This window comes from Peromyscus maniculatus, chromosome 17, assembly GCF_049852395.1.
Source record: "Peromyscus maniculatus bairdii isolate BWxNUB_F1_BW_parent chromosome 17, HU_Pman_BW_mat_3.1, whole genome shotgun sequence".
In the NCBI taxonomy this organism is placed as follows: domain Eukaryota; kingdom Metazoa; phylum Chordata; class Mammalia; order Rodentia; family Cricetidae; genus Peromyscus; species Peromyscus maniculatus.
In genome coordinates, this window is record NC_134868.1 from 57,042,805 (window position 1) to 57,069,574 (window position 26,770).

General features: G+C 47.3%; 1 protein-coding gene and 1 long non-coding RNA gene across 6 annotated transcripts in view; one reads left to right on the forward strand and one right to left on the reverse strand.

Annotated features, from left to right (window-relative positions):
- Cfap97d2 (CFAP97 domain containing 2) overlaps positions 1 to 10,620 on the reverse strand; it is a 23,847-nt gene extending 13,227 nt beyond the window's left edge. For 2 of the 5 annotated variants that reach the window (XM_042262726.2, XM_015999779.3), the window contains exon 1: positions 10,284 to 10,620. In XM_042262726.2, the coding sequence (XP_042118660.2) occupies positions 10,284 to 10,457 (174 nt within the window). In that variant the 5' untranslated portion in view covers positions 10,458 to 10,620. The remainder of the gene's footprint in view (positions 1 to 10,283) is intronic. The other 3 variants (XM_042262725.2, XM_015999777.3, XM_015999776.3) reach the window with 3 other exon arrangements.
- LOC143269078 (uncharacterized) overlaps positions 1 to 23,876 on the forward strand; it is a 25,187-nt gene extending 1,311 nt beyond the window's left edge. The window contains exons 2-4 of the long non-coding RNA XR_013045420.1: positions 9,753 to 9,824; positions 13,641 to 13,749; positions 23,536 to 23,876. This is a non-coding gene — a long non-coding RNA (uncharacterized LOC143269078). The remainder of the gene's footprint in view (positions 1 to 9,752; positions 9,825 to 13,640; positions 13,750 to 23,535) is intronic.
- The last annotated feature ends 2,894 nt before the right edge of the window (positions 23,877 to 26,770 follow it).

Genomic DNA, 26,770 nt, shown 5'->3' on the forward strand with positions numbered 1-26,770 from the left:
CCAGGTGAAGATGTTATCTGTACTGTTTCTTGGGACACCGCTCTAGCTTTACGATACAGCCTGGGTTGACTGAGGTACCTGAACACACTATATGATATAGTGCCTCCTTTGTATGTTAAGGACATGAAACACAGATTCCCAAATGTGAGACACAGCACTGAATTTGGAGAGCTGGTATAAGAGACCCCACTAACAGCCCTACAGTCCAGCAGGCAATGAATAAGAGGTCTTCAAAGGTTGTTTCTAGGTCTAGGCTCTGGGAAACTGGGTACATCCTTGACCATGGGTCAGTATCATCATTGCTAGTGGCATACAGGTGTCTACAGTGTGTCTCCATCTCCATAAAGAGATGGGTATGGTATTCTGTTTTCTTCACTCAGGACTGTGGGGTTTGCATTAACTTACAAAGAAACACTAGAAAAACCCAAACTAAGGATTCTATGAAACAAGTACATCATGTCTTTAAAGAGTTCATATCCTGGCAGACAAGAAATTAGGAAATTAAATTACTCCAAGTGGTATGAAGGCTAAAGGTGATGATTTTGTGTTGGGAGGGAGAACAGCTACATTCTTGGGACAGTTTAGGAAATGGACCGTGAAATACCAACATTCATGTATTTGAAAAACCGTACTGTTAGGAAAGAGAATGTTTTTGTTCTTGGAAACTACACAGTGAGATACTGAGGGATAAAATGTGTGCTGTACTCTCTTAACTTGCTTCTGTGTGTGTGTGAGAGAGAGGGGGGGGGAGGGAGAATTAGAGAGTCTACTAGTTATTTTACATGTTTCTAGAACAAAATGCCTGAGAAAATCAAACTTGAGGAAGGAAGGGTTTCTTTTGACCTACAGTGGAGGATACAGTCACCATGGTGGGGAAGGGATGGTGACAGGAACTTGAAAAAGCTGCACTCACAGCTGTAAAGTGCAGAACCCCTGCCCATAGAATGAATGGTGCTGCCCACATTTAGGGTAGGTCCCCCACCTCAGCTGACCCAATCTGGAAACTCTCTCACAGATCTACCTGGACATTTGTTTCCATGGTAACTCTAAACCTCATCAAGTTGGCAATCAAGATTAACCACACAGACGTAGAGACGGGGACATGAACAGAGATTTATGAGGGTGTTTTTGCATTATTTCTAAGACAGTTCTCTAAACTTGATGCTATTTTAAAACAAACAGGTTATTTTTGTCCTCCCCACCCCGTGCCACTCTTCTCCCTGCGTACATATGTATCTTCTGTTCTAGTATCTATTTCTGCTCACTATGAATGAACTTTAGTCAGCTCACTATTTTATTTGGTGTTTCAGAATTTACGGAAAGCCAGGCATGGTGGTGCACACCATTACTCTAGTATTCAGGGGACAGAGGCAGGTTCTAGGCCAGCCTGGTCTACCTGGCAAGTTTTGATGCTGGTATTCTCACCAGTCAGACTCCAGAAGATGTGGAGGATCATGTGGGGAGAGATGAAATACATGTATACACATGTGTATGCACGCACGTTGACATGGTTTTCTGGCCTCTCACTCATCCATCTACCATTTATCTATCATCTATTTATCATCATCTATCTACATATAGAGATGAAATTAAGTGTTCATTCATGCTCGACAAGAGCTCCACCTTGTAGACAAAGCCCCAGCCACTCTCTGTTTTTATTCAGCCACCAGGATTCGGTGCTGGGGCTCCATCCTAATGCCATTGCCTACAAGTCACTCCCACAGGCTTCACCCCTAAACACCACAGCAGATCAAGTTTCTACCCTCATGATGTATGCCCCTCATAATAGGGCTTAAATTTCAGCAATAAAGCTTTAGGAAACATTAAACCGCATCCAAACCACAACATACTACATTCCAGAAATAACTGTACAGTAGCCTGTGGAGAAGCTTCTTAGTCTTTATACAATTGTATAATAGTCCTTATGTGTAAAGATCCCTATTTACCCAGCTGCCCATTGAAGAATATTTGAATTGGTTCCAATTTTGCTATTACAAAAAGCTGCAATTAATATCTTTTGCAATTTGTCTTTGTGTATTTGCCAGTATATCTGGAATTGGGATTGCTAGGGTAAAGGATAAACATGTGCGCAATTTTATGAGGTATTGCTCAGTTCCCCCATGGGGCTCTGCCTTTCACACACACACACTAGCACAACATGGTGGTGGCCCTGTCCCCAGAGCATTGCCAATGACGTGTGGGCTTCTCACCAACCTCAGAGTTGAGAAACAGTATTAGAGGGCAAGCTTAATTTGCGTTTATCTATTCTTAGTGAAGCTGACCATCTTTTTACAGGCTAAAAGCTATTTGAACTTTGGAAAACTTTTTTCTTATTGCTCATTTATTTTCATTTTTCTTAGTTCTAGAGTTGACTTACATAAAAGCTTTTGTGATATAAATGGCAGTTATTTTTTTCTACTTACACTTGCTTTTCTGTTGCTTATTTCTTGGGCCATGCTATATATGTTATTAGTCAAGTTTATCAATTTTCCTTCTTTTTTAAGGGGTTTGAATTATGGTTAATAACTTTTTCTACCCTGATTTTTTTTTTTTTTGAACTATGGTAATAAAAAATTTGACATTTAATTTGTTCAATGTATAGTATTTACATTATGAAACCAATGGTACATAAACAGTGATAAAGAATAAAATCAACATTAAAAAGCAGAGGTTTGTAGTCTTACAATGTGCTAATTATCATAATTGTATATAAAATTAAAACATAGCAGAGCTTTCTTACAAATTTCTTAATCATCTGAGTTGCAGTCGTTACTTGCTACCAATTTACATGCAACATCTGCTAGAACTGATATCTGATTTTCTTTTCCTCAAGAAAGGATGAGTAGATAAATGATATTTTGGAGCAGACATTAATTTACTTGAAGATAGGGGGGAAAAAAGTACTCAAGATTAGTACTGGTCGCAAGCCTCTTTCCTACAGAAATCATAAAAACAGGGAGAGTTAAAGGAAAAAAAGTCCCAAAAGAGATGTACAGGCAGAGTATCACAAGGGGCACAGCTCCGAAGAGCCCTGAACGACCACACATCTTCCTCTCCTCAATGATGCTACCCTGATTTTATAAAATCAATTTTCCATCTTCTAGTACTTGTGGAGTTAGTTTTAATTATTTTTATACTTAATCTTTGTATTTGCTATTTAAAGGCAGGATCTCACTATGTAGCTCTGACTGTACTGAAACTCACTATATAGACCAGGCTGGCCCTGAACTCATAGAGATCCTCCTGCTTCTGCCTCCCCAGTGCTGGGATTAGAGGTGTGCACTACCACGCCTGGCTGTGTTTTTTGAGACAGGGTCTTATTATGTAGCCTAGGCTGGCCTTGAACCCTTGATCTTCCCCTCAGCCTCCAGAGTGCTGCTGGATTTGCAGGCATGCGTCATCACACTCTCCTGACATACATTTAAATCTACAATCCTTTTGGAGTTTCTCTTAGTATAGAGTATGTGGGCTAAAGACTCCAAGCCCTGAGAATCCCGATTGAGGCTCCAATCCCAGGAACTCAGTGTAGAGATGGGTCCTCTGGAGGAAGGTGAGCCCAAACAAAGCATGAGGGGTCAAAGCCTGTAACAAGATGGCGGGAGAGCCTTGGTCCTTCCTCTCTGTCACATGATCTGAGAGAAGGCATACTGTTTGCAACGCATGAAGCCACCCTTACTGAGAACTGAGCCCTGCCAAGAACTTTGACCCTGGGCTCCCAGCCCATGGAACTGTGAGAAATAAATCTCTGCTATTAAAACAGTCTAGTCTAGTATTTCCCATGGCAGCCCAGGCTAGGGCAAGAATAGCCCCAGGTTGATCCTTTGTGTGTCAACACCCTCTTACTCAGAACTGCGTTTGTATTGTTGGATCCGCTCTTGCTGGGGCCTGAGCACCCGTGTCCTCCAGAGTTGTGTCTTGAAACTGTAACCCCTAAGATGAGGAGGGAGGGTGTTTGGGAGGTGATGAGACTCTGGGGTAGGGCCTCCCTAAATGGGATAAGTGGCCTCAAAGATCCCTGTGAGAGAGGCACCAATGGGAAGGCACCATCTAGAAAAATGGCCCTGACCCGGCACCACAGCTGCAGCAGCATTTTAACTCAGAACCGCCAGAGCTATAAACAATACATCTCTCTTGTTATAGGCAGCGCAAACAGACCAAGAGACCGCTGTGGTCTTAACGTGCCCTCAAGTTCATGGGTTGGAAACTTAATCCTCAGCGCAGAACAAGGATGTAGCCCTGCGGGCAGGTGTTGCCTCAGAGATGGAGTTGCGCTGCTGTAAAAGGGGCTTGTAATGAAGAGTGCCTCTTCTTCACTCCCCATGGATCTACACACACACACACACACACACACACACACACACACACACACACACACACACACACGGCACCTTGATTGTGTCTGGGACAACGAGAAGACTACTGCTGTCTGCAGACAGTCTGCAGGGATCCCTCTTCTACTGTCTTCTGATTTTCAGGTGCAATTGAGGCCGAACACACTTTGGTGTCCTCCTCACCTTTGGTCTGCGCCTTTGGTCTGTCTCCTGTCTGTGCTCAGCACGGGCACATGCTTAGACCCAGAGGCCTTGTGTTGGCTTTAGCATTTGATATCATAGCTAAGCCTCCTCCAATCATACTTTCTTTCCAGTATTTTCTGAGTATTCATGCATGGCTACCAGGTAAGCTTGATGATGAATATGTTTAGTCCCAGGAGAAAAATGAAACAGTGGATTTTCCTAAGGATACAAAGCAACTCAAGAGAAAATTCTATATTTGCGTATCAGTATTTATTTTCAAAAGTGTTGTACCCCCTTTCTTTTTTTGTCCAGGTCATCTATTGTGATCTCTAGAACATTCTGTTGCTCTCTACACAGGCATGAGAAGATGTGTAGTCTTCTCTTCCCCTCTCCTGTCATTACAGAACTGGAGTCCTGGAACTCCCTAAAGCCAAAGGTGTCTTTTTGGTGACAGCCAGTGAGCCAGCTGGCGATGGGACTCCTGCCTGGCTTCAGACGGTGGCCAGTCACCAGGGGCCTGATTGTGTAATTAGAGGGCTAGAAATTCTGGTTCCAGTCTTTACCCTCTCTGAGGAGAGCGAGGGTGAAGGTTAAGCCAGTCCTTGGGGCACAGCGATTTGATCGCCCACGCCTGTGGAAGGAAGCATCACTAAGAACCCAGGGGACAGTCTGTCAGAGGCTTCCATAGACAGATGCCCATGTCGAGGCCCCTGGGGGATGGGTATGGGAGTGTTGGCACTGTCTAATTATTGTTTTCATCTGCCTTCTCCATATGAGGCGATGTGGAGCATCATTCACAGGCTGATTTGTCATTTGTATATGTCATCTGGGAATGCCCATTCAGTCTTAAGCCCAATCTTTAAATTGGATTGTTTTCTCACTGTTGAGTTGTAGGGGTTCTTTGTACATTTTGGAAAACATTGCTTATCACATACATGTTTTCCCCTCCTTTCTCCAGGCTGTGGCTTGTCTCTTGTCTCTCTCAACATTGTTTTCCACAGTGCAGAAGCATTTTTAGTATTGATGAAACCCAGTTTGTCTATTATTTCTTTCATAAACTGTGTCTTTCTTCGGTTTTGTATACAAAAAAAATTATTCAATCCTAGCACTAAGGAAGCAGAGGCAGGCGGATCTCTGAGTTTGAGGCCAGCCTGGTCTACAGAGTGAGTTCACGGACAGCAAGGACTACACAGAGAAACCCTGTCTCAAAAAAAAAAAATTCCTATTCCCAAGACCATTGGATTTCCATCAGTTACTGTCTAGTTTTGTGGTTTTATATTTTGCATTTAAACTTAAGATCATTTTTTCACTTAATATTTGTGAGAGTTCCAAGTTGAGTCTGGATAATTATTATTATTTTGCACATAGATGTTCAATCGGCTCAATACTATTTATTTTTCTCCATTGCATTGCCTTTGATCCTTGGTTAAATATTGCCCAATTACAACTATTTGTGTGCTATGTTTTTATTCTAGTCCATTGACCTAGTCGACTGTTCTTTGACTAACACAATCCCATCCCAATGACTATAGTTTTAGAGCATGTCTTGAAGACAGGTAGCTCTAGTCCTCCATCTTGATTCTGATTTAGTTGCCTGCCTTTCTTCCTCTCTTCCTCCCTCTCTTCCTATTTCTCCCTCCCTCTTTTCCTCCCTCCCTTCCTCCCTCCTCCCCTCCTTCCTTCCTTCCTCCCTCCTCTCTTCCTTCCTTCCTCCCTCTCTCCTTCCTTCCTTCTTCCTCTCTCCACCTTCTCTCCCTGTTGTATAATTGATTATATTAATTGATATTTGAATAATAACTCACTTTTGCATACCTGGGATGAATCCCAGTTATTTGTGGTATATAATTTTTTAATATAATGTTGAGTTCTATTTCTTAAATCTTTGTTAGAGATTTTTGCACCTATGTTTCTGTTTCTATCCTTGGAAAGAGACTGTAGAGAATGAGTACAATCTCTTCCTTAAATATCCGGCAAAATTCATTAGCAAATCCATCTGGTCTCAGAGATTTCCATTTTGGAAGGTTAATTAATTGTTGATTTGATATTTTAATAGGCCTGTTTCAGGATTTCTGGTTTTTGTTGTGTTGGGAATCAAACCCAGTGCTAGACAAGTCTCTACCACTGAGCTACATCCCAGCCTGTGTTCATGGTGTCTGAACTGAAGTTCTCTGTTTTATTTCTGATACTAATAATTTGTGTTCTTTTGTGTTTTTTCTTAGTTGGCCTGCACAGAGGTTATACATTTTACTGATATCTTCAGAGAATCAACTTTCAAAGAACCAGGTTTCATTTATTTTCCTTACTAATTCCCTAAAGAGAATCTCATTGTTTTCCATTCCTACATTTATTATTTTTCTACTTCAGGTAACTTTGTGTTTGGATATTCAGGTTTGTTTTTATTTTTCGTTAGGCCTTTGTTCTCTTTGATTTCAGTTTTGAAAGTTGCTACGGTTTGCTTCTGTAGTCTTCCATGATTCATGCTGAAGTTTAATCCTCCCCATGGTAGTATTAAGAAATGGAGTCTTTGGGGGAAGTGATTAAGTCATGAAGTTTCTTTTCTCGTGAATGAAATTAAAGCCTTATAAAACAGTCATCAGAAATCTGCCCCTTCTCTTATCCCATTAAGGCTGTCATCTCAGAAGGCACTCTTTGCAAACACTAAGTCATCCAGAGCCTTGATGTTGGACGTGCAGCCTCTTGAACTGTAAGAAATAAATGCCTGCTGTTCATAAGTTGTCTAGTCTGGGGTGTCTTGTTATGGCACAAAGGCAGGTTTTTATCAATGAATCCTCTGGTTTGCAGCGGCTTCCATCAGCAGCGAAAGCCCATCAGAGGAAGGGTGCCAAGCAGACCAGGAGGGAGAAGGACACATTTCCAAAAGAAGCAGTGACCAGACGGATGAGCGTGCTGTCGTGGTGCTTGCTGAAGCATGGAAGCAGGTTGGGGTGGGCGCTCAGGTCCTAAAGTACCCCTGAGACTCTAGAGGTGGCTCTGGGGTGTCACTGGTGGCTGGAGGCACAGTGTTTTCTTCTCTCTGTTTTATCAAAGTCTCTGCATTAACAGGGATTCTCATGCTAGCTCTAACTACTTGGAAAGCTGAGCTCTCTCCTCTTCACATGGAACACAGTTGGCTTTTATTCAGACTAGTTGTGCTTGGGGTGGAAGAGAGGGATCTCTGTTCTTTGCCACGCCCCATCATTCTTCTCCCACCTGCTCATAGCTGTCATTATCCAGCAGGGCCCTTGGCATCTGGGCCACAGTCACTTTGCCTGTGCTGTTTGTCAACTTGACATAACCTAGCCATACCTAGGAAGAGGAACCTCAACTGGAGAAATACCTTCATCAGATTGCCTGTAGGCAGGTCTGCAGAACATTTGCTTGGTTAATGATTAATGTGGGAGAGCCGGTCCACTGTGGGCGGTGCCATCCTTGGGCAGGTGGTCTTGAGTTGTATAAAAATCAGGCTGAGGGGCTGGAGAGATGGCTCAGAGATTAAGAGCACCGGCTGCTCTTCCAGAGGTCCTGAGTTCAATTCCCAGCATCCACATGGTGGCTCACAACCATCTGTAATGAGATCTGGTGCCTTCTTCTAGCCTGGGAGTCTACATGTAGACAGAACACTGTATACATAATAAATAAATCTTAAAAAAAAAAATCAGGCTGAGCGAGCCATGGGGAGCAAGCCAGTCAGCAGTGTTCCTCTGTGGTCTCTGCTTAAGTTCCTGCCCCGAGTCCCTGTCCTGACTTCCTTTGGTGATGCACTATGATGTGGAAGTGTCAGCCAACAAACCCTTTCTTCTCCAAGTTGCCTTGGTCACAGTGTCTTATCGCAGCAATAGAAAACTGTGACGGTCTCCCTTCCCTTGTCCTGTGCCTATGGGGACATCCCACTAGCTCCTAGGCTCCGTTGTCTGACCTCCTTAGGTTCTGACCTCTCCACACCCTCAGCTGGCATGGCTTCTCTTCAGAGGTTCTTCCCTCAGTCATTGTGTGCTTCATCCCAATCCCCTTTTCTTCAGCTCTTCCATCAGCTATGCCCAAGACTGGCTCCTGCGCCTTGTGTGACTTCCCTTCCCATCACGTCTTTCCTTCTCAGTGAGACTCATGGTGTGTTCTGTCACATGTCAGTACCTTCACCTTCATGCCAGGCTTGTGGACCCCCAGTCTACTGGTTCTGCTGGTGGCCATAGCCATATCAGGTTCTCCAAAAACCCTAATCATAGGCTTCTGGGACATTTCAAAGCTTTGTGTATCTGTGCCGTAAGCCTATGCTCCCAAAGACCTCAAGGCCCCAGCCTACTGCCCACCTCACTAAGTTTCATTTGCTCATTCAGCCCTCTCCTGCTGCAGCGACCATTTCAAAACAGCTTTGAAGGTGTCTAGGGTGCAGAGTTTGGCCACTCACATAAGCGCAGGTGACTGTCCATCTCACGGGGTTTGGGCCAGTCCCTGGGATAAAAAAGAACCAAATGCCCAGAGGGCTGGTCTCAAAGATCACTCAGAGACACAATCGTCACCGACTCTGGCTTCTTAGTGGAAGGTCGTTACTAAATGGTTGCTGTAGGTTGATAAGATCATAGTGAACAGTCATGATCAGAGCAGGTGATGCAGATGCCATGGGATGAGCCTGTGCATCCAGCTTGGTGGCCTGAATGAGAAGCCAGACGGCCATGCTACGCCTCTTATAGGAGAGAGGAAGTTCTTTAGGGAGGGATGAGATGTAAGGAAGCTAACTTAGGCCTTTGACAGAGCTGGGGAGGAGCGTTACTCTACATGGGGTCTCCTGGGGTCGGTGGGGGCACCAAATGAGCCTGGGGCAATCATTGAAAATTAATGAAGGGGATCACCTCATTCCTGGTTTCCAGATCCAAAGACACCTTCCCTCAGGGGTTTCTGGTATAACTAATGGAATGTCGTTAGCAGATGAGCCCAATAGGAAGACAGGGTTCCTTCATGACATCCCTTTTTAAAAAAAGGTTTATGCATGTATTTTTATGTAATTTGCATGTATACCTGCATGACTGAAGAGAGCATCAGAGAGAAGAGAGGTTCAGATCCCATGACGGACGGCTGTGAGCCACCACGTGGGTGCTAGAAATTGAACCCAGGACCTCTGGAAGAGCAGCCAGTGCTCTTAACCACTGAGCCATCTCTCCAGCCCCACTCCATGACATTCTTAAGCAACATCCACATCCTTACCCGAGGAGTAGAAATAATACTTGTCTCTTGCCTTTCCAGGTGCAGGTAGGTTTCGTTTCCTCTGGCACATGGAATGTGGCCCAGGAGTGGACACGCAGGTCTTCTCCTAAGGTGATTGCAAGTATTTTTAGGGAAACTGAGTACGTTCAGGAACACACCCTGGGCTTGTGATGGGGTGGTCTTGAGTCTGAGTTTGTGGAGCTCTTGTTCACTGGTGACACATGACGAGCCCTGTTAACAACTGTCATTCCGGGGCTGGAGAGATGCTTAGCGAGGTTAAGCGCACTGGCTGCTCTTTCCAGAGAATCTGGGTTTGAATCCCAGCACACACAACTGTTTGTAACTTCAATTCCAGGGGATCTCGTGCCTTCTTCTGGCCTCCATAGGCACCAGGCACACACGTGGTGCACAGACATACATGAAGGCAAGCATGCATACACATAAAATGTTTTTTTTTTTTAATTAAAAAAGAAGAAACTGCCATTCTGGCCATCTGAACCCGTGCCCTGCTTCCCTGTTTCCTGCCGGGCACCCCGAAGCCCAGCAGGAGGCTAGCCCATGTCTTCCTACCTTTTTCCTGTGGTCCCGGTATGTTTTCTCCCAGGCTCTCTGCAGGTCCCTATTAGCCCAAGGGGCGGTCAGCTGGGGGACTCTATGCAGCATCTCAGATCGCGAACTCCAGGCTCCCTTCAGAGAGAAGCAGGCTGAGCAGCCCAGCCCCAGCAGAGCTGTTTGTGGGGTCATGTGACTGTTGCCATGGCGCCCAGGCCTGGGGAGAGCCCAGTTGTGCCTGTGGAGGCTTTGGAACAATGGATGAGAGCTGAGAGAAGAATAGACTCTCCTTCCACTCCAGCGGTTGTCTTGGATCTTGATGAGCTCACTGCTTCTGTTTTGAGCAGAGCAAGTCAGCTCCCAGCTCCAGAAGAAAATGTGAAGAAAGAGGCCAGAGGCCAGAGGCCATCCGCTTCACCGGAACTGACTAGAATGGACCAGCCCCTCTTTCACACTGCTCTTCGGACTCTTCCTCATCTGCTGTCTGCCGTTCTCTCCATTTCTTTTCTTTCCTTTCTTTTCTTTTTTTTTTCTTTTCTTTTTTTTTTTTTTTTTTTTGGTTTTTTGAGAGAAAACCAAAGGCTTTGCGCCTTTCCTGGATCTCGCTCTGCAGACCAGGCTGGCCTCGAACTCACAGAGATCCGCCTGCCTCTGCCTCCCAAGGGCTGGGATTAAAGGCGTGCGCCACCACCGCCCGGCTTTCTTTCCTTTCTTAATCTTTGCGTTTCTTTGGGAGAGAAACACTTTTGGTCCTGTCTTTTAATCATTCATAACAATTTGGATAACTCCAGCTTAGGTAGCAGATTTTCTTTCTTTCTTTCTTTCTTTCTTTCTTTCTTTCTTTCTTTCTTTCTTTCTTTCTTTCTTTCTTTCTTTCTTTCCTTCCTTCCTTCCTGTCTAGGGCCATACCACCCAGAACTTGCCCGGTCTCATCTTTTTGTTCTTCAGTTGACTTGAGGCTAGGTTATACAAAGTCTTGGTCATTTTAAACTATTGTTTTTTTTTTAAGTTCATTTTTTTTTTTATTACACACAGTTAATACCAACAGGAGCATGTGAGTGCCATGGCGTTCGTGCAGAGTCCAGAGGATAACTGGTGGTATTTGGTTCTTTCCTTCCACCACGTGGGTCTCGGGGATCAGACGCTGCCAGCACCAGGCTTGGCAACAAGTACCTTTGCCTGTTGAGCCATCTTGCAGGCCCGAAGTCGTTTTTTGTTTTTTTTTAATCTGTCCTGGACTAGCTTTCCCCAGCAATCCAAAAGCGTGTCAAAAAGAATGGCAATGTCGTTTTTATTTCAGAATTCTGGCCTTTGTAATGTTTGATACCCAGAACTTGGAGTACAGAATTGGTAGATGCCACTCTCTGTTCAACTCCGGTTAAATGAAGGCTAGAATGGACACACAGTAACACGACTCAGGGGCTGTCAGTCTGCACAAACTTTAGCCGAGCTTGAGGCAGACTTAGGATATGAGGTGTGAAAGAAGCCAAAGCTTGGCCGGCTCCTGATGTGCTGTGGACAACTGGCCACACACTCACAGGTCCTTGTCCTGAAAAGTTCAGTTCAGGAAAAGGCAGGGGCCACTTCTGTGGCCTTTGGCAGGAGGATATTTCCGGGTCAGTGACACCTATTTGCTGGGCCTCTGGAAGGCCTGGGCCCCTTGAACACAGGGTCCTGCTCCTGGTAGCTCTGTTGCATCTCACTACACAATCCTCCTCAAGAAAACTCTCCTGGATGTGTTCCATCCTTCTCTGAGTGTGTTCTTGAGGAGCTGACCTAGAAGAGAGGGACATGATGTGCACACGTGATTTGGATGGTTATCTTGCTGCCAGGGGGACCTGGAGTGCAATGTGGCAGGAGACGTGTGACCTGGGCCCGCTGGGGAAGATGTGTGACCTGGGCCTGCTGGGAAGGGTATACAGCTACCATCAGAGCAAGTGTAAAGCCATCCTAAGGTACAACCCCAAACCAGCCCAGAGTCACTGTGGAAAAGCTGACTTGAGCAGATGGGAGGGAAGTGGTGGTTGAGATGAGTTCTTACTACGAGCTGTGGCTGGCCTGGAACTCATAGGTAGACCAGGCTAGTCTGGAACTCAGAGAGATCCCCCTGCCTCTGCCTTCCAAGTGCTGGAATTAAAGATGTGCGCCACTGCACTGGGCAACTGTGATTTTGTGTCTTAACCACATTGGTATGGCTAATTCTTAAAAACTATTTGATGAACACATTCTCTGTCACACCACTTACAATCAGCCCTGCTCCCAGACACCTCTCTGTCCCTGAGCTTGGGTCATTCAAGTGACATACAAGCTGTCCCTGTACCCTGTCATAGGGCAGACTTTCTCACAAAGCAGACTTCTTCAGCGTCTGCTCTGCCAACCTGGTTCCCAGTTTCTGGTCATGGGCACAGGTGCCTCTGTGGGGCATCCCCGGCTCTCTTGGCTCTGAAAGTCCCAGAACATCTACAGAGTAGAACCCATATAGAGAAAGCACCAGACTGTGTTAAGGCCACCAAGGATCCGGGAAAGGTATCTGTTAGCGAGGATTCCCTCCTCTGTCATCATCCAAACCAGGCCAAGTAGGAGGGTGGATTCGAACCAAGTTCGCTTTTGCTGAAAAGCAGTACACACCTGCCTGACAAATTGAGCTGTTTTGTCAAGAGCTCACGGGCCATGGTGTGAGGAGGCCATGGCTCTGTATCCATGCTGTTTGCAACGTCTCCCTGCCGTGGGGTCTCCACCCCAATTCCTTTTATTATCTGGCTATAGAATATGGAAGACTTGTAGCACTGAACAGCAGCAGCATTTCTGGTATTTTTAAAGCCGCCCCCCCCCCCGCCCCCACCACAGCACACACACACACTTGCCCTTTAGTCACGGGACCTCATCTGCAGGGGAGGGTGTCTCCTGGATGGAAGTGTAGGGTATCTTCACAGAGCAGCCAGTTCCTCGAGGAGAAGCAAGACTATTGTTACTGCTGGGACTCTGGAAGCCCGGGGGCAGTGGGCTGCTGGGTGAGGAGCCACATTGGCACCTAGGGTGAGGCCCAGTGCCGTCTCAACAGCCTGGCAGGGGCGGCTCTGCAGGGGGCCGTAGGCTAAACAGGATGTGTGTGCTTCTGAGGCAAGGGCTGAGTCTGGGAACCCTTCCAGAAAGCTCTTCAGCACCCCAGGGAGGGCACAAGGCCCCAGCCTCTTAGCACTACTGTCCCTGGTTGCCATTTAAATGTGGATGCAATTGTAAAATAAATAAACCTTTTTCCCACCATCAACACAAGGAAGTAGTTCCTAAGTATTCTTGGCAGCATGTCCTTCCCCTCGAGAGAAAGGAGAAAACCCAGCAGAAGATGGAGTAACCCCCCTTTCTTCCAACTGACAGGAAAATCAAAACGCAGAAAGAAAGAGAAATCTGATGGATAAGAAAGCACTTCAGCCTTCTAGAGGAGTGGCGTCCATCCGGGAAGAGAAGTTGCTGCTGTGGTTCCCAGGTAGAGATGTCCCAGGAACAGGGGAGGATTTTCCCAGGAGCACAGAGGCAGTGTTATCTCTCGGGCGGCAATAGTCACAGGATGGCTCTAGTCTCAGGAAGGAATCGTCACTAGATGGCTCTGTCTCTGGTGGCAAATGTCACTGTAATCACTTTATGTCCTAGAGGGAACTGCCACTGTAAGGTGACTCTGTCGCACCTTTTCAGAAGCCGGGAGGAAGCTGTGTGTCCAAGGCTGGTGACATGGGAAACCTTCTGCTCAGTTTCAGTATTCTACCTCGGGCTACACCAAGCCTTCCTCCACTCCTCTCCTCTTCCTCCTCTGGAACTGCCCCTTTAGAATTCCATTAAATGAGAGGTGAGAGCCACAACATGCTCCAGTTAGGAGATGAGCTGAGTGACATTCTCCACTCTGGCCCTGCGCTGGTCCTTTCTCATGAGGATCCTTATCGACTAATTGGCATAATTCCAACCAAGGCAACCAGAAAAATCTCTAATGCTGGATTTCTTTTTCTTTTCTTCGTTATGTGTATGAATGTTATGTGCATGTATGTATACATACCATGTGCACACATGGTACCTGCAGAGGGCAGAACTCACAGGATCCCCTGGAACAGGAGTTACAGGTTCTTATTTTTGTTTCTGAGCTAGGATCTCACTATGTAGTTCTGGCTGGCCTGGAACTTCATATGTAAACCATGCTGGTCTTAAACTCACAGAGACCCTCCTGCCTCTGCCTCCCAAATGCTGGGATTAAAGACGTATTTCACCATGCCTGGCCAGAAAGTGCTCTTAACAGCTAAACTATCTTTCCACTCCCAATCCTGGGTTTCTTAATCTCAACATTATCAACATCATGGGGCCAAGTGATGCTTGTGTGTGGAGTGCCCTGAAATGTGCAGGATGTGTGGTGTTGCCCCTCGAGCCCACCAGTCTATGCAGGTATAATCCCTCTCTGTAAGTGTGAAGCCCAGTTGTGTGGGAGAGGGACGTAGTGGTCTCCCAGTCTAGTGGTAACTAGCCTGCCTGGGGTGACTAGCTAACACCAGGCTGCAAGTAGATTTCCTTGTGGGGACTCCGTGTGCCTGCAGAGGAGGCCGGGAGACATGGCAACGGCATCGGGGATTCTCAGGAACCACTGTGAGACTCAGAATGCATATAAATTGTGCTTTGTAAGTCTGGGCTAATTTTCCTCAAACTGGTGAGAACGACGACATAATTTCTTCTTCCTGAGGCTCAAAACCCTTTATCAGCAGAGTGCTGGGGACCAGGTGCTCAGCTCAGTTTTGACTGACAGGCAAGAACGGATCTTGGCAGAGTATGCAACAAAGAAGCCCAGATCCATGTCCTCCCCCCTCTACTCTGACCTGATGATGACCTTGGGGAAACCTCTCACCTTTGGGGCCTGGTGTCCTTTACAGCAAAACAAAGGGGACACCTCTTAGAGCTGTTAGGAGAAGTGAATAAGATCAAAGCTAGAAGCACACTTAAAGGAAAGTGCCCCCCAAAATCTCAGGATTGAGGGGTACAGGGCCTGGTTGCCATCTGCTTCCATCTTCTTGATTCAGATTTTTTTTTTCGAGACAGGGTTTCTCTGTGTAACTTTGCGCCTTTCCTGGATCTCGCTCAGTAGACCAGGCTGGCCTTGAACTCACAGAGATCCGCCTGGCTCTGCCTCCTGAGTGCTGGGATTAAAGGCGTGCGCCACCTACACCCGGCTTTGATTCGGATTTTTGATAGATAAATTGCCACATCATTGTGGACCTTAGCCTGTCAAAAGAAGCACATTCAGTTAGTGTCAACTTTGACTTGGAAACACAATAGAGGCGGGCTAAACATCAACCTCCTAATTCTACCTATTGCCGTCCCCAAAACACAGGCGCCCTTCCACCCAGGTGGCCCTGCTGTGGTGTGTAGCCTCCCCTGGTCTCCATGCATAGACTAGGCCAGTGGTTCTCAACCTTCCCGTGCTGTGGCCCTTTAATATGACTGACTCCCCATGTTGTGGTGACCTCCCAAACATAAAGTTATTTCACTGATACTTTATAACTGCAATTTTGCTACTGTTATGAACTATAATGTAAACATCTGATATGCAGGATATCCGATCTATGGTCCCTGTGGGGAGAGATCATGACCCACAGGTTGAGAACCACTGGGTTAAGCTGTCTCTTTCTCTCTCTCTCTCTCTCTCTCTCTCTCTCTCTCTCTCTCTCTCTCTTTCTCTCTCTCTCTCTCTCTCTCTAACAGATCCTTGTGTAGTGACTGGAGTATGTTTTGAAGCAGATTCTTAAGCTAGAGTAGAGACGGGAGAAACACACACCAGGCAGGGTTTGTTTGCGGGGGCGGGGGGGGGCGTCCAATGGGCACTGGCCTTTAAAGAGGAGCTTCTGTGTCCTAGGAGGCCACTCTGGGTGACGTTTTCAGTTCCCTCCCACCTCACCCTACACAATGGGAACGTTTGTCAGCGGATGTAGTCAGTCCTCTGAGCAGCATGGACCGAGGGGGACATGGCTGAGAAGTCAAATAGACACCCAGCTCAGCCTTGCCTCGTTTTTTCATAAGGAAAATGCCCGAGGGGGTGGAGAGCATCAGAGTTCTGGCTTCCAGGTTTCGTGGGAGCCAGGCCCCTCTATCTGGGATGTCTGTTTCCCCCGCCCTGCGGCATGCTGGTCCACTCTGCCCCCTTTCAGTGCATTTGCCCGATGCACGGAGCCCCTAGTGGTTCTAGACCTGCCCAAGTGTTCTTACTTAGGACCCCTGCCCTGCCCTCACCTTGGGCCGAAGGCAGTTGAATCCACAGAATGATCTGGAATAAACTAGAACTATCTCTCTGGAGCCATAATTGGCATTTGAATTAGTAACTCCGATTCACATGCACTCGGCCCTGAGATACCCACACACTTAGGATTGGGGGCGCTGTCCTCAACTCTGCATGGCCTTCAGAGAACTGAGGGTAAGAGGTGGACTCAGGGGGCCTGAGGAGCGCTAAGTGGCTCTCCCTGTACTGCTTTTAGACGTGGAAGAAGCCCCAGGCCCTTGAATTTATCACAGACCACAGAACCATTAAGTTCTGTCTTGAGCAGCCTTGGGTAGACTGAGACAGGCTGGAGAGCCCCTCCTACTCATGGAAGAAGGCGATGTCCCTGTCCATTTCCATCTGGGGTCCAATATAGATGGCATGTGCCTCCCCCTCCCCCTCCCCCTAAAATAGTTACCATATTCCCTAGTGGAAAAATTCAGATTTCTAGGGATGAGTTTTCAAATATCCCAGAGAAACGGGGCATGGTTTGTAAGATATTTAAGCTTACTTCCTGGTTGAAGAATTCCAAAGGGCCCAGAACTTCCTAGGACGAGTCTCTGTGGACCCTGATAGTGATGCAGCGTGGCTGGAGGTGGAAGTCACTGTGACCTCAGATAAGAACCAGTTATGTTTGGCTTGCGGCTGCAGCTGGCCGGTCCACACAGTTGCCCTGCATTTACAAAACGGGGCTGCTGTCGCTCATGGGGATTTCACACCCTTCCCCACTGCTGGCCGCTTTGGGGATGATGAGTTCTTGAAGCTCCTTTCTCGGGACGGATTGAAGTTTGCGTTCAGGAGAAGACTCTGTGACTGTCCTTGGGTCAGAGATGTTATGAAGGCCACTTTAGTTGTTAAAGGCGAAAGTCTCAGCAAAATGGTACCCAGGCACAGTGGCTGGTAGTGTCTATTGTCACCCAGCAGGTGCACTGCATTTCTGACTTTTTTGTTTGTTTGTTTGTTTTTGTTTTTCAAGACAGGGTTTCTCTGTGTAGTTTTGGTGCCTGTCCTGGAACTCACTCTGTAGACCAGGCTGGCCTCGAACTCACAGAGATCCACCTGCCTCTGCCTCCTGAGTGCTGGGATTAAAGGTACGCATCACCACCACCCAGCTGTTTTTTAGGACAGGGTTTCTCTGTGTAGGCCTGACTGTTTTAGAACTCACTCTGTAGACCAGGCTGCCCTTTAAATGCAGAGATCCGCTTGCCTTTGTCTCCCGAGTGCTCGGATGAAGGGCATACGCCAGCATGTCCAGCCAGTTCTGACTCTTGATCCAGTCATATTCTGTCTGCTCAGGCTCTGTGGTTGTGATGAATACATGGGGGCATGTCAAAGGTGACCTTTTAGTTCATTTGAATGTTGGGACATGACAGTTAAAAGAGAGGTTGGCCAGCTCTTCAGCTGAAACTAAGTCGTTGCTTCCCTTTAAGGAATGAGGTAGAAGGACAGGCTTTACCCCTGTGCCCCACTGATGCTTGGGCCTGGGAACTCCGTTCTCTTGTTTGCACACTATTGGGAGCGACAGGAGCGTCCTGACAACTGGAACTCACTAAGCCTTTCCAGCCATGTTCCTGACCTCTTGTCTCTACGGAGACCACATTGGATAAGACTGCCAAATATACTAAGTGTGGTAGTGCACGCCTCACGCTCTGGTGCTTAGGAGGCAGAGACAGGCAGATGTCTGAGTGGCAGGCCAGCCAAGGCTACATAGTGCGCGTATGTCTTCAGGAAAAGAAAAGACAAAGATTGCCACACGCTTTCTGGTCACTGCCAACTCGAAGACTCTCATCCTCCCCCAGTCCTGGTTGGCCTTTGCGCTGTTGGGCTCTCTCCTTGTTCCTGGCACACAGCCTCTCTGTGGGATAGACCCTGACTTAGCAAGAAGCTGAAGTCCAGAGTCTCGCGCCCCTGAGATGGGTACTTTCTATGCTGTGGTGTTCTTGAGGCTGGCACAGAGCCACCACAGGAGGGGAGTGCCCAGCTGTACTGCATCAGGGCGGCTTTTCCTGATCCTATTTAGTATGTTGGTACTGCACTTAGTTTTATTTGAAGAAAATGTCTCAGAGCTAAAAAAAAAAAAAAAAAAAAAAAAAAAAAAAAAAAAAAATCCCTCTGAAAATCCACAGCTTCAAATTGTCCACAGCTGTATCCTAAACACTGGAGCTAATAACATGCTTGGTTACGTGATGTTTTGCCCATAAACGTGGGTAATAATTTGGTTGTGAGCTCTGCCTTTGAAAGCTACCAGAGAATTAGAGAGTGAATTGTCAACCAGGAAAAAACCCTTGAAATCAGCAGGAAACAGACTACACAGTGTGAAAGATGCTATTTCTTCGTTTGGCGCGCTGGCCACAGCCTCTCATATTAGTGAAGCAGTCAGGGTTTTGCTTTCATCATGGAGCATTCTGCCTGGGATGAAGCGGCCACACAGAAACAGGAAGCAGAGTGAGTGGAGGCTGGCCATGTCAGAAAAGCCACAATCTGCAAGGCAGAATGAGAGAATAATGTAGAGGTCCGCCTCTTCCAGCAGCCCACCAGAGAAATTTCAGAACCGGGCTGCGTGAGCCCTTTATAGTGCCTGCTTGGTGTAGCTGAGGGGCAAACTTTTCTCCAGAAAGCAAATTCAGTCAAAGACAAGAAGGCTCCAAGTGCCCAAGCCTTTCTGTAAAGCTGGGAAGCCCAGGAAGATGGGTGAGAGCCAAACTCAATGACATACAGAGAAACAAGCGGCCGCGGCCAAAAAGGAACTGCTGATATTCTTGGCAGGGCCCCACGCGAAGGCTGTGACCAAACATGGTAATTACTCCCGACATTCAGAAGACTCAAGTCTTCAAAGTTATCAGTCTAGTTCTGTCTCTATATTTTAAGGGCGTTGGGAATACTATGCCCAGGTCTCTGGAACTGGAGGAAGGTCCCCCGGTGTCCAGCGCCAGCTCCAGGGGTGAATGGCCCTGGAGTCTGAGCTCCCTGGGCATGGAGAACAGGCATACAGAGAAAGCATATCTGGGCCGGCCAGAGGGAGTTGAGCTGTGGGAGGTAAGGGTGGCCCTTGGCCTCCGAAGTGAAAAGGGGAAGAAATGGTTGTGGCTAGAGCAGCCGTCAGAGCCAGGGGCTGCAGAGGCCGGTCACGGAGACAGTATTGCTTTGCCAAAGGAACTCAAGAGTGTCAAGCCGGGGGTAGGCCCAGAGAAGAGTGAACACATAATCCCCGTTGCCAGGAAGCACGCTGATGGCGGTTGAAGCCTCTCAGTCCCCTCACCAAGCAGGCTCCAGCAAGCAGGCAGAAAGGGGCTACTTCCCAAAGGTCCCTTATCAGGTGCGGCCACAGTTTCTAGCACGGGTCTGGACCCAGAGGAGAGTCTGTATTCTGATTTGAATCCAGGCTTGTTGGGTACAGGGAAGAGGGGAGAGGGATTTCCTGCCTAGGGCCCAACATACCAATCATCCTTGACAAAGCACAGCCGATGAATCGCATCTGTGAGCAGAAGTTTCTTCTACAGATCCCCCCCCCCCCACACACACACACACTTAGAAGACTATAGAAACTCCTGCAAACTGATTCTTAACCCAACTGCGCAGCCAGGGAGCAAGGGTGACAAAGATAACCATCAGCACAAAACAAGGACCTACCACGGAGAAGCCTGCAAAGCTGAAACAAGAAATTCAAAGTAAATATTGTCCTCCTAAAAATTGTTTTTCTTTGTATACCCATCATGCAAGGACAGGGTCCTAGGTAAGGACAGGCAGAGAGGAGGAGACGCACTTGAGATGGGATTGCTAAACTTCGGATTCCACAAGAAAAAAAAATGGGGTCTGGAGTCCAGTGACTGACAGGACCCACCTCAAGAAACAGCTGGGGAGGCATGGGAGAAGGAAGAGCCGGGGCCAAAGGCAATGGGGAGAAGGCAGAAGAGTCGGGGATTACTTAAAACAACATGGGAAGTTTTCCCAGGGCAGAGAGAGGTGACTCATCAGACTGAAACCCACAGAGCAGCATGAGACGGTGAACCCCATGATCCCCTGGGAAGAGGGAACACCTGTAAAGACCAAGGGCTTGGCCTTGGGCCCTGGTGATCTGGTTAGAGAGCCTAGACCTGGTGAATTGGCTGTGTAGAGAGGACATTTAACCTCCTTTCTCCTGGGAAAAGAGAAAGACATTCCAGTGAAACCCGGTGACAGTTAATCTGACCTACGGCAAACTGGAAAGTCTTGGGGGTAGCGCACGTCAGAGGGGCCAAACGGCCCTGGGGAATATCACATGCGGGGGTGGGGGGGAGAAGCAGGATGAGGATCAACACCAGGCGTCTCCTTGGATCTCTTTGCTTCATAAAGCAACACAGCTAGCCGGGGACACGGCACAGGGACAGAGCACTTGCCTAGCATGCATGAGACCTAGTTTAACCCCTAGTTCCAAAGGAAGGAAATTGAGAAGAGAGAAAGGAAAGAAAAAAATAGAAGAGAGAGAGTCAGAGAGAGAGAGAGAGAGAGAGAGAGAGAGAGAGAGAGAGAGAGAGAGAGAGAGAGCAAAGCAAAGCAAAGCAAAGCAAAGCTGGTGTCACCAGAGAGACTCACTAGCAAGAAGATACGTTGGAGAGGTGCACAGAGGAGGGGCCCACACCACCCTGAACAGCCCAGACCTGCCTGTTCAGGACTCTGTCACCATCCACAATCAGCCTTCGTCACAGGGACTCCTGCCAGCCAGGTGTGCCCTGCTATCTCCCAGAACCTCCATAAAGAGCTAATCCAAGAAGGGCTTTCCTCACTCAGGGCTGAGTCATAGTTAGAAAGAACCGGCGTGCGTGCCATCTGCGTAAGAACAGGATAAATGAAAGAGGGAAGGCGCCGTGCGAGCTTCCAGGGGAAAGAAGCAACCGGCGATCCTCCCAGCCTTGATACCTGTGAACCATAACAACCACCAGCATGGCACAATAACCCTAGGGTGCAGGAATGGCATGAGTATCTTGGCTGTAACCAACACTCTCTAATTAGGTTTAAGACCCACTCGACAAGAGGAAAATCATGACTTGCTCTGGAAACCTAGCCAATTATCCAGGGCTAGTGAAGTCATGGATCTTGGAGGAGAACCCACAACCACTACTTGACTAAATCATCATAATCCCTAACTACACTCTTAATGGTTGTCCTAACACCCACAGATAAGTGTAGTCCTCACCCCTCATCGAGGAAACATTTCTTTGAGACATACAGACTACTACAGAAAACCGCAACCAGTCAAAATGCAGAGTTGTGGAGCCCAGCCCCAACGGATACATCTACAGTACAACTTCTGTCCCTAAGGCTCAGGGATCACTGCACAAGAAGGAGCGGGAAGATTGTGAGAGCCAGAGGATCAGGGAGTTTGCTGTGAGACTGTGTCTCCTAGTAATGTCAGAAACTGAACCCATAATGTCTCACCAACATGACTGTTTAAACAGAAGCTGAACAAAGACGACAATAAGTGTGCTAACATTGACAGGGAAAGCCCAGGAGGTCTCAACCCTACACAAACAACTACAGGCAATCAAGGAAAGCTGAAATCTGGAGACATAGTCCTCCCCAGGGAAGAGCACACCAACTGGTTATCCAATACCAAACAGTCAGCCCTGAAAACACATGTACAAGTAACATTATAGACAGAATGTGTGTGTGTGTGTGTGTGTGTGTGTGTGTGTGTGTGTGTGTGTGTGTAAGACAATTTAAAAAGAGGTAGTGAACTTAAAAGAGAGCAAGCAGGGGTGTGTGGAGGGTTTGGAATGCAGAAAGGGGAAGAGGAAAATTATGCAATTATAATCTCAAGAAATAAGTTAAAAAAATTAAAATGAAAGGAGAAAAACAAAAAATAGCGGGTGCAGAGACAGAGGAACCCAGGAAGGTGGGGAGAGCCAGCCACACACCCCTGAAACAAAGACATCGCCTCCACATGGGGCACAGCCAACAAGGGCACACAGACACACTGTGAAATCCTTTGAAAACAAGCAACCATAATCAGAGAATGTGTGGTGCAATGAAGGCAGAGCCCAGAGCAAGCTCGGCCTTCCTGCCGTGTGTACTGCCAATGACCTCAGCTCCCCACCAAAGCGAACCAACGCATTTAGTTCCTTTTTATATATGTATATAATTACCCAAATATTCACAATATAGAAAACTTCCATCACCCACAATAGCCCCCGCTTTCTCTTGCCTTTGATGTCTTCCTCCTAATCCCATCCTCATGCAGCCATGGATTTGTTTTCATTACCTGGAATACTGCCTCTGTGAGACTGCCACATAGAATCATGAAGCGTGGAGTTTGCTGTGCCTGGCTTCATTCGCTTGCTGCAATGCTTTTGAGCTTCATCTTTGTTGACACAGATACGCTTAGTCTCGAAGCAAGGGAAATACCTGCCGGCGACCTGGTTCTGGTAGAACGCTGACCAAGTGACGTAAGCAAGTAATCATGGGAAAATGTCAACTGGTCCTTCCTTCCTTTCTTTCTTCCTTCCTTCCTTCCTTCCTTCCTTCCTTCCTTCCTTCCTTCCTTCCTTCCTTCCTTCCTTCCTTGAACTGGATAAGACTGGATCAAACAGCCGCAGCAGTGTCTATTAGAACTAACAGTGAGGGTGGTGCGGGTGACCAGATGAACATGTTTGAGGCCAAATGTTCTACTTTGGCTTTTGTTGCTGTTGATAAAATACTGACCAAAACCAACTTGGATTGGAAAGGATTAATTTCAGTTTGTAGGTTACAGTTCATCATCCTGGAAAGCCAAGACAGGAGGAAAAAGTGTGTGTGTGTGTGTGTGTGTGTGTGTGTGTGTGTGTGTGTGTGTGTGTGTGCTGTGTTGGAACCCAGGGCCTCACATGTGCACACAATTTTTGTTTCCTAAGATGCATCCCTCACACATTTTTTTTTCCGATTTGCTCAGCTACACAGCCAATTCCCTAAATCCTTAGTTTTGTGCTATCCTTTTCCTTCCTGTTCTGGAATAACCCAGGGACTCTGTTTTAGGTGCTCGACCGTTGGCCTTTGCCTGCTTGCTGCAGGACCACCAGTGGAAAAGCATCTTGGTTTATCTGAGGAAGGTGATGGCAGGCCCTGTTTCCTGTTCTGTGAGGTTTCACACAGCCAGCCCAGAATCAGGACCTCAGAATGCGTCGAGGACACACCACATCCATAGGTGGTTGTTGTATCGTTACATAACTGAGGCCTTTTGTTTCAAAAGTTCATGAATAAAGTCCAAATTATTCAGTGAATAAAATCGTGAAGCAGACATGGCTGTGTGCTGGTAGAAAAAGAACATGATCTGATACCAAGTTTTAAGCCTCGGTCTAAAGAAGTATAGGAATAAAATGAACCTTTAACTTGGAAGTACAATGGTTTCGAGATTTTATCTTTTTTGTCTTTTTAATTTTCTATTTAAATGGCTGCCTCCTTAAACATTCTTATCTAAGTTAGGCATGACGGTGTGTGTCTGTAATCCTAGCACTTGAGATGCCGCAAGGCAGGAGGATGAAAAGTTTGAGTCCAGCTTATGCTACAGAGAGAGGCTGTTTAAAAAAAAATCATCTTTAATGGAGAAAAATATTCTCCTAAAAATGAATTCAAATGTCAGGACTTATTTTGCGGTGGTCCCTTGGTTTCACTCTTCTCAAAACAGGACTTCTGTGTGATCTGCAGCAGTGACCTTCCTGCAAGGTCTACTGGGGCAAGAGTGGGACCAACGTGAGGGGGTCACCAACCACTCTCTGATTGGATTTAAGGCCCACTCCATGAGACTGAACCCATGCCTGACACTGCGAAAGTGGCCAAGATCCTGAGACTAGACAGGCCATGGGCCTGGGCGAAAACCTTCTATTATGTTGCTAAAGGAACATAGCAATAGTGACTACAAGTGACATACTGCTCTACCTGTAGACCAATGTACTGCTCAACCCTCATCAGAGAAGCTTCGTCTTGCAGGAGATGGGAATTAACACAGAGACCCACAACCGGTCAATGTGCTGTGGGTGAGAGAGACTTTGCAGCATGCAGCCTGGATGGGATGTGTTTATCACGGAATGCATTGCCTCTTAAGGCTCGGGGCTCTATTCAGAAAGGAGACGAAGACTGTAAGAGGCAGAAGGTGGTGGATAAGTCCAAGGAAACAGCATCTTCCAGAGACAAGTGGATTGACGCACATATGAACTCATGGTGACTGTGACAGCGTGCACAGGACCTGCACAGGTTCAAACCTGACAAAATCTCAGCTCTGAGAAGGGGAAGTGGACACAAGTTCCCACCCCTAACGGGGAAGCTGTTTGCAATTGGCGCCTGCTGGGAAAGGGAAATCAGTTTTCTTCATTGGAGAGTCACTGGGTATTTCAGCCTACTCCAGGAGTAGTTAGTTGGCTAACACAAAATGGACTCCATGGCTTTTTTGTTTGTATGTGTGTGTATGTGTATGTGTGTGGTATGTATGTGTATGTATGTATGTGGTATGTATGTGTGTGTTTTTTGTTTCATTTTGATGTTTTTGTCTTATTGTTTTTATTTTCACTTTTTTTTTTTTTTAAGCAAGGAGAAGGAACACAAATCTGGACAGGTAGGGAGGTGAGGAGGATCTGGAGGATCTGGAGGAGGGGGAAGAATGTGGTCAAAATATATTGGATGAAAAAAAAAATCTAATAAAAATCAAGGATGAAGGAGCAACAGCCAAGCAAACTAACAGACACAGGACTTCTGCTCAGCAGATGCTACAAGTTCAACTCCACTCTGGGGTCAAGGACTCCGGCCACACGCATGGTTCCAGGTGACTTCTCCCTTACCTAGAACTGCGCCTGTTTGAGAACTAAACGTCTCACGTTTCACTAACTCCCTCAGTGTCTGGCTCCTGGTCAGTCTGCCCTAGAACCAACCACAAAGCACCTCCTGGAACCAGCCGACTGAGCGCACTCATGACTTGCCGCACCCGCTGAGCAGTCCTTGTGACCCAGTTATCTGTGTTACTGTGTGGTGGTAACGCAGCAGGACACAGACGAGGGCTAAGGAGCTGCTGCTTGGGGCCAGGCCCACCTGAGAGGGCTGGTATTACCTCGGTATCCCGTGTCCAGCCTCTGACAAACCTAGCGTCTCCCCTCAATCCCTCAGCTTCCTGCTCCTCAGCCAGGCTGAGGCAAGAATCCTTATCAGTGGACCTGGGGCCTGGGAAGCTCCTGCTGAGAGTATGACCCAAAGGGCCTTGTCCTCTTTCCCAGTAGGTAACACATGCTGTCTGCTGCTGTTAAAACACCGGAATGGAGTCGGGGTAGACACAGCTCCCAAGGTGTGATCCTCCACAAGGACTGGAGGCCAGATGGCCTGTCAGCAGCAATCAGCTCCAACTCACTGGAGCGCAGCAGTGTGTAATTAAAAAGAACAGCGGGCTCCGGCCAGCAGCGCTGGGACTAAGCATTTGGCTTTGGTGGGGGGCGGGGGTAGAGTGTGTGTGGGGGTGGGCAGAGGTGGATGATATCCTTAAACCAGGCATTGCTACAGATGCTCTGCACTGTGTAGAAGTGGTACAGCACTGGCCACATGAAGTGTGTGTGTGTGTGTGTGTGTGTGTGTGTGTGTGTGTGTGTCCAGCAACATACCCTTTTTGTATGTCTCTGTCTCTTCTCCTCAAAACAGGGTAGTCCAGGTGTGCTTGCAACTCAACATGAAGCCTAGAATGCCTCAAACACGTAGCAGTTCGCTCTCCTTCAGCCTCCTGGGTCCTGGGCGATCCACCAAGTCAAGCTCTACCTTCTTCCTTTCTCTAAGGAGTGGTGGCATGCTAAGCTCTGGAGAGAGAACAAGCCACAAACACATGTGGACAGTCTGCTGGGGCGTCTTGTGAAGCTGCCCCTGCAGAGCCTCATAGGAAACTTGGGGTGCAGGGACAATGGATGCTGGGTCGTCCTCTCGGCTCTGGTCACTCTGTAGGCCAGGATCAATGTTCCGAGATTGCAGCCCATTCTGTCTTCAGAACTGGGTTCTTCATGGTTGACACACCATAGTGTTTGAAGTTAAGAAACAAGCAAATGAAAGGTTTGATGGCCAATGTTCTGTGTGGAGGCGGGATGTCCCTTCCGACACCGAAGAACGGTCACATCTACGCCAAGAGAACGGGCAGAGCATAAAATGTCTGTGTCGCCTGCATGGCAAATGTTTCGTGTTGGTCTGCAGCCCTACCAGCTGTCATTCTTACTGTCAGCTCCATGCAGACTCTCATTTATTTGAGAAA